The 18,816-nt window shown below is 38.1% G+C and overlaps 1 protein-coding gene across 2 annotated transcripts in view; it reads right to left on the bottom strand.

The window, feature by feature from the left end:
• The window catches only part of Exoc4 (exocyst complex component 4), a 711,882-nt gene that overhangs the window by 374,645 nt on the left and 318,421 nt on the right, over window positions 1-18,816 (bottom strand). For both annotated transcript variants that reach the window (XM_021189789.2, XM_029535373.1), the window contains exon 10: window positions 10,837-10,933. In XM_021189789.2, the coding sequence (XP_021045448.1) occupies window positions 10,837-10,933 (97 nt within the window). The remainder of the gene's footprint in view (window positions 1-10,836; window positions 10,934-18,816) is intronic.

The following is an 18,816-nucleotide window of genomic DNA, read 5'->3' as shown; positions in this document are numbered from 1 at the left end:
ATGTATATCAACGAGAATCAGGGATGTGGCTCAGTGCAGAAGTCTTGCCTGACATGTGTAAGGTCCTAGTGTTTGGTCCCTACAATCAAAGAGAAAAGAGAAGTGGGAGTAGAGGTGAAAAATAGCAGAAAATATAGGTTATCATTCCATAATTATTACCAAATATAAATGGTAATTATGAATTATGAATTCAAAAGATATTTCATACCTTTAAAGTTACATATTTAAGTGAAATTTTATTTGCTATACATTCTGACTTTTAATCGTCATTTAATATATATGTTAAATGCATAGTTTTATGCTGACAGAAATATACCTGTCTACTTGTTAAGATTAATACTGATGGCCAACTAACAGAACAGAGACTCGCATAGGAGACAAGATTCGGGGCACTTCTGGGAGATATTGTCTAGATCAGATCAACTTCGGGGCATGCCTGTGAGGAACTTTCAAGGTTCGTTCAGTTGAGGTGGAAAAATCTTACTGAGGGTTTATATATTGAACATCAGCAATGACAACAACAATAAAGTCAGGGTCCTCTACTGAGGAATATAAAGGAAGAAGTGAGCTAAATTCTAGCATCCATTTCCCTTCCAACTGTCCCAAACTCCACCCTGCCATGGTAGAATGTACTCTCAAAGTAGGAGCCCAAGTAAGCCCATCCTTCCGTAAATTGGCTTGTCAAATGTTCTTATGATAGTGACAGGAAAAGTAGCTAACATGCTTTGTGTTTCAGCACAAATGGCAGCACAATGTCCTGTGATTTGTATCATAAATCCCTCAACAGAGTCAGCCGTGTGTAAGTAAAGCTTAGAGCTCCACATGGCCCAGGACTTGTCTGATTCTGCTTTGTTCGTTCTTCCTCCTCCATACGTTTACCAACTCAATAGCTGGTTTTGTTTCTTTGGCATAATCTCTGTTTTGCCCTCAAGCATTTTATTTTTGGAAGTTATTTCCATTCTTCAATAATAAAATTCAATATCTCATTAATCTTTATATCATCTGCATGTCAGTCATGATGATCAGTAACTCCTCTGGCTTACACTATTTTTCATACAGGTTCTATGCTGATTCCCCTTCTCCCTGCCAGATTTCCAACTTCATATCTGAATATAACACAACTCTATTTTCATCACTAGTCTGCCTTCTTTCCAATATCACCAGAAATTACACATGCCCCCACTTTCACCTAATGAGAAGGTCAATCTCATATTCTAATGTTTCCACTGGTAATGGGAATGTCCCCTTAAAATAACAACTGTTTTGCCTTGAACCACCTCAAGACTCTATGTAAGGGCTTTATAACCAAATACGGTCAACATGGTAATATCTACACGGACCAGGCCACATGTTGTGAGGATGAAGGTAAGCTGAAAACACAGGTAGAACAGGCAATGTAGAAGCTGATTCCTGAAGGATAAAGTTTCAATCACACGGGGTGAAAGAGGTTAGAAGACTACTACGAGTGGGCAGATCATGGCATGAGTCCAAGAAAAAGAAACGGCTTGTGGGTCAAGACTGAGAGTATAGAATGAAAGTTCTACATACAAGGTGAGCACCAGGTGTGATACCTTGTTCCAAACAACTCGGAGTGGGTGGGCGGGGAATAATGGAAGTCAGGAAGAAGCAGGAAGGCAGCATGAGCCCTCACAGAGCTGACTGAGCTGGGTAAGAAAGCTCGGATTTGGCAGAATGGAAGAAGTTTGGAGCTGAGGGACTAAAGTAATGCCAACAGAAAGAGAACTCTAAGACACAGAAGCAGAAGCAGAAAAATACTAGTTACACTGGATACAGGAGGCATTAGGAACCACGGTCTCCTAGTAACCGGCTTTGTATTTAAGAAAAAGATGGTAAAGTTTGTTTGGTTTTGTTTTAATCTAGATCTTACCGAGTGATAAGGGTCAAGCCTAAATAACTGGAGAAAAGGGTATGTCTGTGCAGAAGTAAAAGGGTACTCGTGGCAAGTAACCTGCTAAAGGTGAAAAAAATTCAGCAGCGATGGAAAGTTGGACTTCCTTGCTGCGGAGTTCCTTTTGCAGTCAAATCACCACAATGCTCTACGAAAGAAAGAAGATCTCTAAAGCTCCAGGACAGTGCCTCACAAGCAGTAACTTCTAGGTAAATATTTGCACGAGGGTTAGAAGTAATACATGAGTAAAATAACATGTATGAGAAATTTTACACACACACACATATATGAAACATCACACACACACACACACACACACACACACACACACACACACACACGTATGTCCTCAGATTCAATACATTGTAAAATACAGTCATATCCCATTGAAAGTCAGAACTGAGCCTTGAAAATCAACATGTCAGCCGGGAGTGGTGGTGCATGGCCTTTAAGAGTCGCATTTAGGACACTGGGAAAGCAAGATTCTCAAATTGAGGACACCATGTTACAAAGAAGATGTGGGAGGGAGGGAAGGATAAGGGAGGAATTTCCATATAAATCAAATCATGTGCCAATGAAAATATAATAAACTAACACTTAGATGGGAGAGGGAAGGACAGCTAGAGAAAGATGTCAGTTCCTTTCGCTTTTCCTAAAAGGGTTGAAATGAGAAAGAAACGGACTCACCCTGATGCATTTCTGGGTACTGAGGAACCTCTGTCTTACCTGTCCAGCAGGTGTCAGTTTCTAATTGCATTCTGAAGAACAGGACCAAGGCTGTTCTTCTTACTCTTTTCTCTGCCATTCTTATTTTATTCTTACCGTGCAACATTTTCTCATTGTACTTCACACTGACACACAAGGTTAACAATAAAATTCAAAAGGAATCGGTGGCTTCCCAGATGCAAACACCCTGAGCCAGACGGAGAGCTTTATATGTCTGGGAAGGCACTGCAGCTCATAGCAATACTAGGGACACCAGGAGAGGCCCCGGGAGGCCACTGGACATGCTACAACCTAACATGTAGAAACAGCTACAATACGCACAGCAAATTACTTCAGTAAACTGTGAAGACAATAAAATGTTTTTTTCTTAAATATACATAATTAAAAGGTAAGACTCCAAATTCATCCTGAAAGAAGCTTTTAATATCACAATTCACCCCCACTTCCGGCTGTTCTAATTACCTGTATGTAATTCACATTTTTGTTCTGTTCCGAATGGTTCCTATTCCCCACTGTTGCAGAGTACTTGCTGTATGGTACCCACTCACCATGACCTTGCGCCAGCCTGCAGAGGCCATGCCTGCCTCCTCTCTGTGATGCTCCTCCAAGGGGTCATCACCCTCACCCAGGTCCTCTCCTCCTCACTGCACTGAATTTCTTGTTTGCCCCAAACTAGACTATTTTCCCATGTTTGCTTAATAATGTTGATTTAATATTACCAATTATCTTTCTTTGAAAACGTTAATGCTTAGTTCTGAATGATAAGTATATTTACAATGACAAAACATTCAAATAGCAATTCTTGAAAACTTAAAAGCTGAAGTTATCAAAGGGTTTTAGTAGTGTACAGGAACCCTAATATCAAAGTCAGCAAAGGAGAAATAACTAAATGAGCAAGAGAGGAAGGAAAGGGGGGAAGGACAGAAGGAAGGAGGAAAAGAGAGAGAGAAGAGATCTGAAGGCAACAGGGATAGTAAACTCTTCCAAATTGAACAGAGACAATGCATAGCCTACACCTAAAAGAATATGTTAGTTAGGAAAGAAATTGTATTTTCTCTAGGCATGCCCATATTATTTTTTTTAAAGATTTATTTATTTATTATATGTAAGTACATTGTAGCTGTTTTCAGACACTCCAGAAGAGGGTGTCAGATCTTGTTAGGGATGGTTATGAGTCACCATGTGGTTGCTGGGATTTGAACTCCGGACCTTCAGAAGAGCAGACGGGTGCTCTTACCCACTGAGCCATCTGACCAGCCCGCCCATATTATTTTGATTCTAAATTGTATTATCAATTTATATTTCTAAATCAGATGTAAATGGGCCCATAGCTGGACATAAACATACTGCATTGAGGCTGAGTAGGCATATTTTGGCTATTAAAGTCCAAAAGACAAATGTGTGTTCAGAATACATAAAAAGCAGTACAAAACTATGTAAATTCTTGCACTGAAAAGTTGTACTGTTGACTTTTATATGGAAGCTATCAGTAAAGTTAATAGATAGAGATGGAATTGGTAAATAGAAAATCTCAGTGCACAGTGGTGACTTTCGGGCAGTATGTTGTAGATTCTATGTCTCAGGAGTCACCGCAAGAGGAAAGTCCCATGAACGTGTTGCTATGAAAAACTAGAACAGAAAACTGGGAAATAAAAAGAGAAGGGGAGAATGAGGGAGGTGGTGAGTAAGACTAACTCTATTATGGGGAAGACAAGGTGACTTCTTGTACCACTGCAGATTTCAATATGACCTGAGTGTCCCTCTTACTCCGATGTGGAGAAGAAGACAGAAGTTCTTGTTCTGTCAGTGGCAATCAGTAGTGCTGACATGTTTGATTTAAACAACAGCTAACAACAAAAACACAATAATGTGCGAAAAGAAATACACCACTCCAGACCCGAGACATAGTACCTCGTGTCAGAGCGACAGTTCCAGAACCAAAGGCTCTGCACCTGCCACTAGAGCATCTAGCTAACTCTCCTTGCACTCAGCTGCAGGCCAGGCATCTCCAGAGGAGATACTGCTTCCAAGAAAGCTTCCTATCTTTACAAGTTTCACTGCATATAGGCACATTTCTAACATTTAATCAAATCTTTAGTTCTTCAGAAATCTTTGCAATTTTCTTAACTGTCAGTTTATATTTTATAGAATTATCTAGACTTTTCATGTAAACAGACTACCAAATCTTTCAAACTAGATGAAAGGCGAATGTTCATAGACATGTAAGGCAAGTGGCTCCTTGATTGATTCCATTGCCACTCAGGTGTAGGGGTTGTGGCCAATGGGTAGCAAGTATCACTAAGTATGGTTTCAAAAGACAAAAATTAAAAGAAAAGCTCAGAAAAAAATAATTTTATCTCCAAATATTTGATAGAAGATTAAAGGTAGTTTATATTTTTAATATAAAGTTGAAAGCATTTACTCACATGTGAGTTTCAGAAGCTACCTAAACCACTGCACAGTACATCTCAGGCTTTGTATGAATTATTATTCATAATTCAGAAAAAAACTATGTTATGTTTCTTTAAAAGTATGACACAATGACCACATTGCCTCCCATGCACGAATGGCATATGGCTTACAATGTCATCTGGTGAACTTTCTCAGTACAGGAATCACAGCACCTTTCAACATATCCACATAAGCTTTAGGTCATTAAGAACAAGCAGGTATCTGCATAAAGATACCACATACCTTGAATGCTCAGAATAACACACTTCCAAATATCACTGTTAAGATCAAACTGACATCGTGGAAATAATATCTCTACATTTCTCAAAGATAAACACATTGGCAAAAAAAATGTAGAACTATTTAAATTCTTGACATTCATGTTTATTCTAAATATTCAAACTACATCTTCCTTTTAAAGCAAACCACATGAACACAGGACACCCACCTATACGATATTAAGAAATGATAAAGGAATTATCACACTTTCTGATTATCATGAGAAAATCCAACACAAGTTAAATAAGAAAGATTTTAAAGCAAGCTTTGTATAGAAAGGTTTGGTAATCATGGACATATTTTCAAAACAGACCCTTTACGTTATACTAGATTCAGTCTAACATCCAATTTGCCAATGAATGAATTCTTCCTTAGCTATTCTCTAAATTTGGAAAGATTAACAACCAAATCCTACTACAAAACCCAAAATAAAACCATGACTTTTATAATGAAGGTTGCCAGTTCATGGTTTCAATAAAAAAAGAGAAGAATTTATTAGTATTTTTTGAAGTACACTGTATCAGAAATCACAGGTAGGATGAACACTTTAGGGTATCCTGATTTTTACCACATAGCATTTGTAAAATATCACTAGAGAATACCATCAAATTACACATTATACTTCTGGATACAGCATTGTGAGGAGACACATACCATTTTTGTTACAGTAAACTACACTAACCTATACCAACCATATATACTAAGCTATACTCATCTAGTGCTTAACAAGAGCTCTTCTGTACTTCAAACCCAGTAAAAGTCCAAATATAATAATGTTCCTTGAATGCTAGTATTATTTGGCTTACTCTATACTTTCCAAGACTTTAGAAATTACAAATGTAGTTCAAACACACACACACACACACACACACACACACACACACACACACACACACACAAAAACAAACAAACAAACAAAAAAAAACAGGATTTCTCTGTGTAGCCCTGGCTGTTCAGGTCTCAAACTCAAGATATCTACTTGTTTCTGACTCCTGAGTGCTGCAATTACAGATATGTGCCACTGGCCTGGCCTTATATTTCTGTTGTCTCTTATAATTAATCAAGCAAAAGGAAGCCATTTCTATTCTATCCATGTTGAGTATAAGTTCCTTCACGGCCTCCATCAGAGACAGTTGAGAGCAAAAGCACACCCTGGCCCCCAGCAAGGCCACTGTGGTCCTTGGAACACAGTCACCTTTCTCCTTTCGTTTGCAGTCCTTCTGGCCAGGGCTTCTTTCCTCAAATATTCAGGTCTGCTTCTCTTCCTGAATCATCAGGTCCAATTAAGACACATGCTCTCGCAAAGACCTTCCTAACTCAGATTCTCTAAAAGGCACCCAGCAAAAAAAATTAACACACTGGGCTGGAGATTTGGCTCAGTGGTTAAGAACACCAATTGCTCTTCCAGAGGTTCTGAGTTAAATTCCCAGCAACCACATGGTGGCTCACAACCATCTGTAATGAGATCTGATGCTCTCTTCTGGTGTGTCTGAGGACAGCTACAGTGTACTTATATATAAAATAAATAAATAAATAAATCTTTTAAAAAAATTAACACACTGTAAAAGTCATTTGAGATTTTAATTTTTAATTTTAAACATTTAAGGCTGTTGGAATCCTGAAATATAAAAGCATTTCCCAGTCATAGAGTCATAAAAATTAAAGTGCAGAAATCAACATGTGGACTAATCATCTCCTTGCTAATATACAAAGAAAATTAAAATGCTTAGTAATTTAGTCAATAAAAATTTCATTTCCATATGTTTTTCTCATTTAGATCAATAGACAGAGGAACATATGAGATGACCTCTTCTCTGTGTAAGCTGTCAGTGGGATGGAACCGCTCACAATGTCTTCATAGGTTAAGGACAAAGCAAAGAAGATTCTATATCCTGTATTTTTAAGATAAAAGACTGACCAAAAGTAAACACTATGGAAATACTAAATAAAGCTAAAGGGCCAGCAGAGTTAATTGGGTCAACAGGTGGGAGCCAGTCCCCTTGCCTCTGTTTCCCAGAGCTGAGGCCACCATAGCTATGAGGAGACTGAAAATAAGACTACAGGGTTACTGGAAGGGAAGAGCTTGTGGATAATTGTATGAGAGGGAATATCTCAAACAGAATGACAGGAATCAACTCTGCAGTGCTCACAGAAGGGCAGCTTAGTCTCCAATAGGACCACAGTCACCTTCTAGGTACTAACGAGTGCACTGCCAGATAAACAGAAGTTACAAAAGTGCTGACAGTTCCATAAAGGAACTGTACAAGCCATATGCAACCTTTCATGAAGACAGAGTGCTGGGGATGTTAGAGTGGGCAGGCAGCAGAGGAAATGTGTCTCCCTTCCAGTGAGGAAAATATCTGAGCTCAGAGAAAGTCACAAGGAAGCTTATACAGTCTATTATCACAAATATTAGTGTTACTAATTAATTCATGATAAATGTCATTGTGAGGAAAGTTACATCTGAATTTCGTAATCATGATTTAAGACATAAACAAGAAACTGTCAGAATCAATCAGGAAAAGTTTGGGATGAATCAGGAACAGAATTTTTTGATCTAAGTAGAAAACCTTTCCAGAACAGCGGGAAGAAGATGGTGACTAATAGGCAATAGAATATGTCATTATAAGAATTGTCAAACTGGTTCATGAGAGACCCTGCATATTTATCTTCCGTGACAGGTATCAAAGATTCCACTGATTCATGTCCTTCTCAATACCTGCTGCATCCAGACCTGTTAACCTCCGCCTCCTGGCAAGTTCCCCAGCAAGCACCTAAGAAACAAGAATGTGGTCTCATCTTGTTTCCTTAAGCCTTACACAAAAGCGGAGCCCAGTGAACAACTGGTGACAAAAACTAAAGGAAAGAAGCCAATGTACCCTGTTAGAGTTTTCATTTAAAATTTTAAGTCTCTTACATCTTTCCATTCTTCCAATCTGTCCATCTCATTTTGCTATATTGTCTCTCAGATAAGAACATATGGCAGAATAGTCTATTAACAAAACTACAAGTAAAGAGTTAATGCATGATAAAAATTAATGTGTGGAAATACACTATTTATATACAGGTTAATTCTCCTAATTATAAAAATTAATTTATAAACTTAAGAAGAAATAATGGACACTTCGAAGAGGTTGAAAAATAATAACTAAAATTAAAAAGTACTAAAGGACTTAGCCATTTGAAGTTTTATAAGCCTCTTATTAGATTTTAATGCCGACTCACTCAATAGTGCCTTTAAGGAGCAAGTTTTAAAAGTATGCCACGGGCTAACACAAAGCCTGCAAGTGTCACATGATTACAAAGAATTAATTCACATGGCAAGCCACATAATATTCTTGCTACTTACATTAAGAGATATTCAAAGAAAAAAATTAATGATAAATTGCATCATGTGATAAACCTTCTGTTCTTGTCAACAATAACTTACAACTGAATTAGAATACAGATGGAGTTGGTTAGACAAGGAGGAGTCTGACACAGTTAACCAACTCTCAGGCAAAGCAGTAGGAGTGCTGGACTAAAAGCTGTTAGATAGACAATGGATGAAGTTCTACCCTCCACAGGCCTCCCTCCATATGCAGAATAATTGTAGACACAAGAGATTAATTTTCCCAAGCTATCACAAAACAGGGTAGCAAAGTACAGCGTTCAACTAAATTTAGAAGAGGCTCATAAAGATTCAGGTACATTCCTCTTTCTTAACAATAAATGACACTAAGCAAAAAGTGATTGTAATTGCAGAACAAATGCTAAACTAATTAACAAAGTCACGGTACATATGAACAATATTGTTAAATATGTAGGTTTAACATTATAATAGGTAACACATAATATATATCAAAAACTAAATATTCTTATTCTCTTAATCGCATGATTCTTAAGTGAATTTACTTCTAGCAAGAGTTTTAGAAAGTTAATATATTATTCTGAGATACAACTTGTAAAGAATCCAAGTTTCTGTTCCTTTACATAAAATACAGCAAATATTATGTATCTAAACCCAAAATTCCTTTTATAAATTGTGGTAAAACATATAATATTAATTTCCTTTATTAACCATTTTAAGTATACTATAAAATAATGTTGGCTACTATATGCACATTGAGTGTGTCATCAGTTTATACATTCATTATGAAAAACAGTGTAAAGGTCCCACAAAATTAAGAATAGAACTATTATATGCTCCAGTGGTTCCCATGCCATGATCCCACCCAAAGGTAAACCAGAGAACAATTCAGCTGATGACTGGATAAAAGAAATGTGACTTATACACAATGGAATACAATTAAACAACAAATAGAAAAAAAATTCTGTCATTTGTGACAACATGGATCAACCATATGACCTCATTCTTGTGTGATCTAAAAGTTCATCTCATACAAGGGAAGAGTGGAATGCAGGTCAGCAGACAGTAGGGTGAATGGCGAGATCAGATGGGCGAACACTGAGCAAAGAGTAGCCATGATGAGAGAGGTGGGGCAAAGAGTGAACTGGTACTCGGCTGTGCAGCAGGAGGGCTGCGGCAATGGTGTCTAAGGTATATATATATAGATATATACCCTGGGCTGGGTGGGGGACAAATTTATTATGTTTATGAGAACATCATATTACCATGTTAATATATATGATGTTTGTTCTTTATGTATTTTCAAAATCAATTTAATGAAACCCAGTATTAAATATAGCATGTTAGCCTTCAATAAGTTCGTAAAATGTTTTAACTCTGTCATGCACACAGATCTCTAGAAATTAACTGTAAGGCAAAGTTGATGACCATGGTGCAATTGTCTTTTTTAACCCTAGTAGAAAAGTACCTGTACTTAGGACTTAGAATAATTTTTGTGAAATATTTTTCTTTCCTGCAATCTAGTATAATTGTAAAGTGAATATTTAACAGGTTTTATTCCACTCACCATCAAATCATATTCCAGGAGACAAGGCCATGTATTTTACTCTTAATATCATATAGGTTAATACACACCACATCTATTCAAGGATTGGCTGATTCTCAAGGAACAGTAAAGGAGTCATCAGTGTAAATGAATAAGACACACCACGGGCAGTAACTCGTTGTTCTTCTGAAGAACTATAAAGAAAATACCACAGGCTTGTGAGCCACAGTTACGCTGTGATGCCTCACCTCTGTGATAACAGTGGGCTCGAGCTTGCCAACCACTGAGATCCAAGAAAGCAGGAGGGGGAAAGGACAGAATGGGCAGGACTACAGAAGAAAGTAAAGAAAATCAAAGCAGAGCGTCTGTGAGCTATTCCTCCTGAGAACAAGGAGCTATAGGGCTGACATTAACTGGTCTATTGACTAACTTTCATTGTGAAACCTTACAAAATGGAACAAGTTTCTTTGTCCTAATGATTTGACTGAATGCTGGCTGAACTATCGGCACACAGAACATCAGCATAAATAATGGGAATATTGATCACAGATAAGTACATCATAGGAGCTGACTTACCTCAGTAATGGATGGAATATGACAGTAATATTTCTGGCTCCAGGTTTGCAGACAAATTTTGTTCCTCCACCTTCAATTAAGTTGTCATCAGGACCTCCTTCAAGGAAAAATGAAAACTGAGATTTAGCTAATTAGAAGTTTTATGAATAAGCAAACCAAGCTTATCTGGATGAGTGTTGTATAATCACAAGGGCTGCCTCAAAATTACCACAGTATTTAAAGTTATTGCAAAAGACATGATCCACTCTTTCTCTTCAACCGTGTGTGGCATAATTACCCAGCAAAGGCAAAAATGAAAGAAGAACAAGTGGCTCCAGGCTATAGAAGAGTTGAGGCTAAAACTTTTCTTTTACTCAGTGTCTTCTTTGGAGAGAAGGGCACACATAGGAGGAAGAAGTTACATTTAAAGCATCCCAGATTATAAAACAGACATAAATCCTATTTGTTATATTGTCACCAAGTCAAAAAACCTACTGAATGAAAGACACACTACTACTTATGTAACACTAGGAGATAGAATTCTGGTTATTAAAACATACAACTTTGGGGCTGGAGACAAGGCTCAGTGGTTAAGAGCACCGACTGCTCTTCCAGAGGTCCTGAGTTCAATTCCCAACAGCCACGTGGTGACTTACAACCATGTGTAATGGGATCTGATGTCCTCTTCTGGCAGGAAGGTACACATACAGATAGAGCATATATATTTATATATATAAATATATAAAATAATAAAATATATAATATATAATAAAATTTTTAAAAAATCTTTTAAAAAATTAAGATTTTCATAGAGAAATCTTATTTGGCTATATAAATGAATATTTTCAAAAATATCTCTAATACATTCAATAAGCAAATATAAGAAAACTAAATTTGGGAGAGAGAGAGAAAAAAGGTCAGTGTATGAAAGGGCTGGGTGTTCCTTCTAGAGAACCAGGAGGTAGCTCAAAACCATTTGCAACTCCAGTTACAGCTGATCCAATGTTCTCTTCCGGCATCCTAGAGCACCAGACCCACAAATAACCCACAGACATATTTACAGGTAACACATACACACACAAAAAACATTACAAAGGAAATCATTAAGATACTCTTCAAATTATAAAATGCACACAGACCAGCCCTCAGAACAGCTGGTTTGAAGCTAGTAGAAGTCATGGTTTCCATTAAGTGCTACCCGTGACTGAGAAGATAATTGTCTTAAAGGAGTACACCACACTGCTAGCAGGATTTTATTTCAAGTTACTGACACATATTTTGCAAAGTACAAAATTGCTGTTTTCTTGATGCAATCACAAGTCTTAAAGCAGATTTTGGAATGCCAATCTAGACTTATATTCCTTCCTCAAATGGCTCTTAACTGGTAATTAGCTGAAATATCAAAGGGTCACAGTGCAGGAAGCAATCCCCAAGCTCACATGCTGAGGCAGTAACAGTTAACATCACTGTTTTATTGAGAGAATTAGTTGCAGAGAGTTTAGAATATAGAAAAGCTGGATATTACTTCAGAAATTGGAATATATGCTTCTACCAGCACCACCCTGGTGGCGTTTTTGGGTTTTTGTCTGTCTGTCTGTCAGTTGGTTGGTTGTCATTTTAAATGAAATTCAACTGCTACCATCACCAGCTTCTATCCATGTTATGCTACTCCAAGAATGAATTCTTTTGATTGGCATAAATTGGGAAGGGGCGGGGCAGGGGGATCAGGGCATACGTAGCCTAGGAAGTCCCTGTATTCCTTGAAAAGCCATGATGCCTACAGGTGGTAAATGTAGTTTGGTTTATGTTGATATGGCTGTGGATGGGGTTCAAGGACAGAATAATTACAGATCATGCCAAGACCCATGGTTCAATACTAAATATAGGGAGGGAGCAGTAAAGTTTATCTATAAATGATGTGTCTTAGAGAGAAACAAAGAAAGGAAGGAAGGAATGAAGGAGGAAGAAGGAGAGGGAGGAAGAAAGAAGAAAGGAAGAAAGAAAAAGAAAGAAAGCAATAAATAAAGTCATCTAACTGCTTCTATTAATAGGTAAACAAACCCATCTCATAGGTTGAGTCAGCCCATTTGCCTCTTAAGCTGGGTTTTGTCCTTTAGTCTCATGACATTCTTTTGTGTGTAACTGGTAGTCTACTCTTCTTTTACTTAATGTTTTTCTTCATAAGCTTCAGAATTCAGGCCTGCATGCATGTGTGCGCCTGTTCACACACACACACACACCATGTTATTTAAAGGATTTCTTCAAAATATCTAAGTTACCTACACTTACATATTTTTTCTCTTTAAAATGTTTCTTGATCAGAATTTGATGCATGCTATCAGATACAGGCAAAGCAGATGATGCTTTATTATCCATCTTGGTGGTCTCGGGCATCTAGGAAACCGATAACCCATGTTGAGTGCCAGCAGTCTATATCCAGCGGCATCAGCACTTCCTAGAGGCATCAGCATTAGATACTGTTTGGATCAGTTGTTTGCCCAAACCGTCAAAGTGCACTTCCGAATTCTAAAATATGATGGAATGTACAGCTCTTTCTTCAGATTCATGCTCTGCTTCTTCACATTCTCAAACACTACATCACAACACAATATGAACCAGGCCTATTGCTATCTTGCTAAATTTTGCAACTTAGATGATAGCACAGAGACTAATGCAAGGACTAGGGGTATAGCTCAGCTGTAGAGTACGCTTTCTGCATGAGCAAGGCCCTAGGTTCAATGAATAGACAAGACCAAAGAAGATAAGGAGGCAAACAGAGAGAGAGAGTCTGGAATAGGCTCATGGAAACACTACTCCTTTACCAACCTCTCCCACAAAAGGACATTTGAACAGTTACAGAAAGAGAAAAGAAACTAGTAATAGATTTATTCTCTGAATCAACAATTTTCTTTCCAAGACCACAACACCTAATCAGAATGGAATAACCAAGGAGATGTGTATGTGAGAAGCAAGGTTATTTCTCTCCTGCACTCTAGCAACAACATAAACAAAACAAAATAAAAAACTTTATATGAGATGGATAAAAAAATAACACTTAGTTCTGTTCAGCATGAGTACTATCTCAAAGTGATACGACTTGAAGCAGGTAAATTTTAATGATTTCTAAAAATATCAAGTGCTACGATTTTAAGGGCTCCCAACTTTTAGACTAAGCAAGCTGCAGACTGCTAGTTCTTCATATACACTGCATACCTGGCATGCATGCCCAATCTGTGTACCTTGGCTGTACTGGGCTCACTTCTGGACGGGCATTTCTTCTACCAATCCTTTAAGTACAATAAATATTTACTTTAAGTATCTAGCTTAAAATATCCAATCTTGTCTTCCAAAGCCTACAACTCTATTAAAAGTAACTTTATATAAAAACAACCCATACAAACTTTAAATATGTCACTTTTGTTATCACTACCTGATTTCATTACTACTCACATAACTTATCTCTACCTACAGAGGTTAAGCAAGCATGCAAATGTTTTATTGATGGAAAAAGAATTGAAAACCTACATGGACAAAATAATTTAAGATTAAATGAAAAAGCATATGAGAAAATCTATTGTCAACTGTTGAAGCCCAGCAAATGTGAGTAACTCTTTCTGTCCTCCTAAAGCCTTACAGGTAGTAGCAATACCTAAGAAATGTGTGCTTATAGCAATGGATTAAGAGGTGGAGCCAATAAAAAAAAAAAACAAAAAAACAATAGCAACAATGAAGACTGGAGGCAATAGATATATCTGAGGGAGAGAGTAAGCTGTGGCAACAAAGGAGGAAGGTAGTGTATGAAGTTCCAAACTTAGCCACACTCCCCTGCTCAAAATTCCTGGGAGCTGAAGGAAACAATGAGGGCCTCATGTAGTGTGCCAATGCAATTAAAGGTGAAAAAGACTCTGCTCTGTCTACATTAAGCTTTAACCAAAATTCTACCTACAGAGCCTTGTGTATTCTTCCAGCTCTGTGCTTATGTGCACCTTCACTGCATCTTGTAGGATTTCCTCTTTATAAATCAAACGTTTAAATCTAGGTTAGAAAGTGCTATGGAATAAATGCATCCCTGTCCCCCATACCATGTGTTGGAATCCTAACCTCCAGTTCACAGTATTGAGGTCTAAGACTTTTGCCATGAGGATGCATACTCATGAGTGATTCAAGCAAACTTCCAAGGCCACGGTGACTATAGAAACCCAGGTCCCTCTTTTCTTTCCACCTTTCTATGTCTTCTATAATGGAATGATATGCAAAAAAGGTACTTTTTGCCCCTTAATTTCAACTGCAAGTCCTTCAGATCTAAACACTATTGAATTTCTCTTCATTACAGATAATTCAGTCTGTGATATTCTATTGTAATAACACAAAATTGACAAAGGTATTGAATTACCAATTAAAGCAAATTAGAAACAGCATCCCAAAGAACTATTTTTGAAAATAAGCTACCAGAACGAAAAGAAAGGAAGCCTGAGTGTCTTTACCATCAAAATAGACTAGAAATGGATGCCTGGTGTTTCAGTATTCTGGGTGAGAAATAGAACTCACGTCTCCTCACATGCCCTCCCACGCAGCCAAGTAGCCTGGGAACTGCTGTCAAGACCATTAAGGAGCAAGCTGCTCAAGTTCTGTGATATGCGCTGACCAGGCAGGGGCAGCTCTCACCTTCATTCATTATGCCTGCAGTCTAGTCTCAGCTGGGAAGGCCCAGGGATGGGCACCAGAGAAAACGGGGAATGATGATGGATGGTTGGAATGAAAAAGAAATTGACAGTAGGATTACAAGCAGGCTGTACAGCACAGGATGATGGAAGAATGCCCTGTTCATATTTCCTGCTTTTTGCAATGAGGAGAACGGTGTGACAAGCTCTCCCAGGTGACTGGCAACAAAAGCCAAGGCCAAGAACAACTGTGGGATGACAGCATTTTAGCACTCACAGACTAGTTCATTCCTTTAGAACTCATTTGGAGGAAATTAGCTGCTAAGTTTACCTATTCTTTGACTCTTTCAAGCTGAGATTTGTTGTCACGGATAATGAATACAGTCATCTTAATAACACAGACAGAGAAAACCAATGCCTCAGAAAAAATGGAAAAAAATGTTGGTCTTCAAAAGATGATTGTAATATAGGAACAATCAGTAAATTTTAGTCAAATCACAGACCTTTCCCTTATTATTAGTATAAGTATGATATGTTTGTTGAAATAACCTGAGCCTAACCTAGCCCCTTTATAAAATAGGAATTATGGTAAATTCCTTCAACCTAACGTGTGAATGTCTAAATGAGAAATTGTACACAAAGACACTCAGAACAGTGCTTGATATCCAGTACACACATTTAAGGATGTGCTTCCATATTACTTTGGCAACAATAATGGTCAATATCGTTATTGAGCCCAACAAATGAATTTGTAACAAATAAATTTGTAATAACTGAATAAAACATTCTTTTGAGTCAGTATCACTGCAGTGACAGAATCAGAAAATTGCTAGGAACACTCAGTGTGACAAGATGAAATCAACTGTTCTTGACTTTTAATTTTTCTGCTAAAATAATCAATATCAAATATATAGATGCTGGTACTGTGAACAAATATCTTGTGCTGAGTTCTTAAATTAAAAGAGAAGAGAATGTAGTGGTGACTTCCATTAAGTTACAGAAAACAGCATGTCCCAAATGACATTCTGAATGTGTCCTGGGTACCAAATTGGGTTTCAACATTGCAAAGAATTACAGCGAGGATGGAGTGTTTTACAATGAATATCTGACTTTGGAAAAGATGTACAGAATAACAAATATGGAATGCCTACTTGCATCAATAAAGAGCATGTTTAATTGGATCTAGGCACAAGCTGAGTGGTCTGAGTTTCCTGAACTGGAGTGTCACGCTGGCAGAGGAGGCAGTCTTACAGACTAAGTTCTTCAGAATGGGTCTATTCTCACAACTTAGACTGGTGATACCATCACCCTTCAGCTTCTAAAGGGACCTGAACACAGCCCTGAGGTATGATCCTGAAGCAAAGAGAAAGCAATAGCAGAATATCCTTATCCACAACTAATTTACTATTTCAGAAAAGCAAGCCAGGACTCTTGTTAAAGGGTGAGTTTCAAATGGGTCTAGGAAGAAAAGCCAGTCCAAAACCAACCAACCAAACAAACAAACAAAAGAACAACAACATCAACAAAAACCACTTCTATGAGTATACTCCCTCTCCCACCCACTCACTCCCACCTTACTGCCATGGCATTCCCCTATACTTGGGAAATGAGCCTTCACAGGACCAAAGGCCAGACAATGCCATCCTCTGCTACATATGCGGCTGGAGAAATAAATGGGTCCCTCCATGTGTACTCTTTGGTTGGTGGTTTAGTCTCTGGGAGCTCTAGAAGGTCTGGTTAGTTGATATTGTTGTTCTTCCTATGGGAAATCAGTCTGGTGGTTCCTCAGAAAATTGGACATAGTACTACTTGAGGTCTCAGCTATACCACTCATGGGCATATACTCGAAAAATGCTCTAATATATAACAAGGACAAATACTCCACTATGTCCTTAACAGTCTTATTTATAATAGCCAGAAGCTAGAAAGAACTCAGATGTCCTTCAACAGAGGAATGGATACAGAAACTGTGGTACATTTACACAATGGAGTGCTACTTACCTATTAAAAACAATGACTTCATGAAATTCACAGGCAAATGGATAGAACTGGAAAATATCCTGAGTGAGGTAACCCAGTCACAAAAGAACATACGTGATATGCACTCACTAATAAGTGAATATTAGCGCCTAAACATGGAATACCCAAGATAGAATTCACAGATCACATGAAGTTCAAGAAGAAGGAAGATGTGGATGATTCAGTCCTTAAAAGGAGGAACAAAATACTCATGGGAGGTAGTGGGAGGAATAGAGGAGGGGAGGGGAAAAGAGGGGCTGATTAGGTATGAAAGGAGTCAGGGATGATATATAGAGGGTCAGGAAATTGAACAGAGGTGTGTAGCACAGAGGGGTGGGTAACTGGGGGTAGCTACCAGCAAGTCCTAGATTCTAGGAAAGCAAGAGGCTCCTAAGACCCAACAGCAATGAAATGCCCAACAAAGGGGAGGGAGAACCTGAAGAGACCATATCCAGAGGTTAGGCAGAGTCTCTGGTTGGGGACTCACTGGCAAATTCTTAACCCAGAAGGGCTTCTGTCTAAAAGAAATACTGGGACAAAGTTTGGAGCAGAGACTGAAGGAAAGGCCATTCAGAGACTGCCCCTCCTGGGGATCCATCCCATATACAGACACCAAGCCCAGACACTATTGTGGATGCCAAGAAGTGCTTGCTGACAAGAGCCTGCTATAACTGTCTCCTGAGAGGCTCTCGAGGTACCTGACAAGTACAGAGGCAGATTCTTGCAACCAACCATTGGACTTAGCATTTTTTGAATGAACACATTCATTAACAAAATGAAGAAACTCTCTTCTCGGGAAGAAGTAAATTATGACTGTAAACTTCCTATGAAGAAACTACTGGTATATTTTTAGAAGAAATATGTTCAATCAGGAATCCAGGTTTTAAGAGTTAAATGAATTAAAATATTAATCGTAGACAACATTGTCCTAAATTAGCTACTTATTTCAGCCTAAGTTGAACAACCATCGTGCCAAGATTCTCATAACAGCTCACATACATTTATTCTTGGTTCCTTCCACTGCTGTGGGCTAGGCTGCTAGTTACCCTAGGTATAAGTAAAGAAGGCAAGGGGGAATAGAAAAGAGACACAGTCTCTAAGTAGCTACCAGAAAAGGGAAACTCTGATAGAATTCTTACAAAAATTCCCTCTCTTGACTTTAATAATATCCCTGAAATACAATTACCAAGTACAACAATTAAGAAATGTAGGCATCTTTTGGGGAATCAAAAGTATAGGGCCTGCTCAAGGATGCCTGTGGAAGGCTCAGTATTCACTCTTCAGTCTGATGCCTCCCAAGAATTTTTTTTCTTTTTTTTTT

This window comes from Mus pahari, chromosome 2 (genome assembly GCF_900095145.1).
Source record: "Mus pahari chromosome 2, PAHARI_EIJ_v1.1, whole genome shotgun sequence".
NCBI lineage: Eukaryota > Metazoa > Chordata > Mammalia > Rodentia > Muridae > Mus > Mus pahari.
This window is presented reverse-complemented; position numbering and strand designations above follow the sequence as displayed.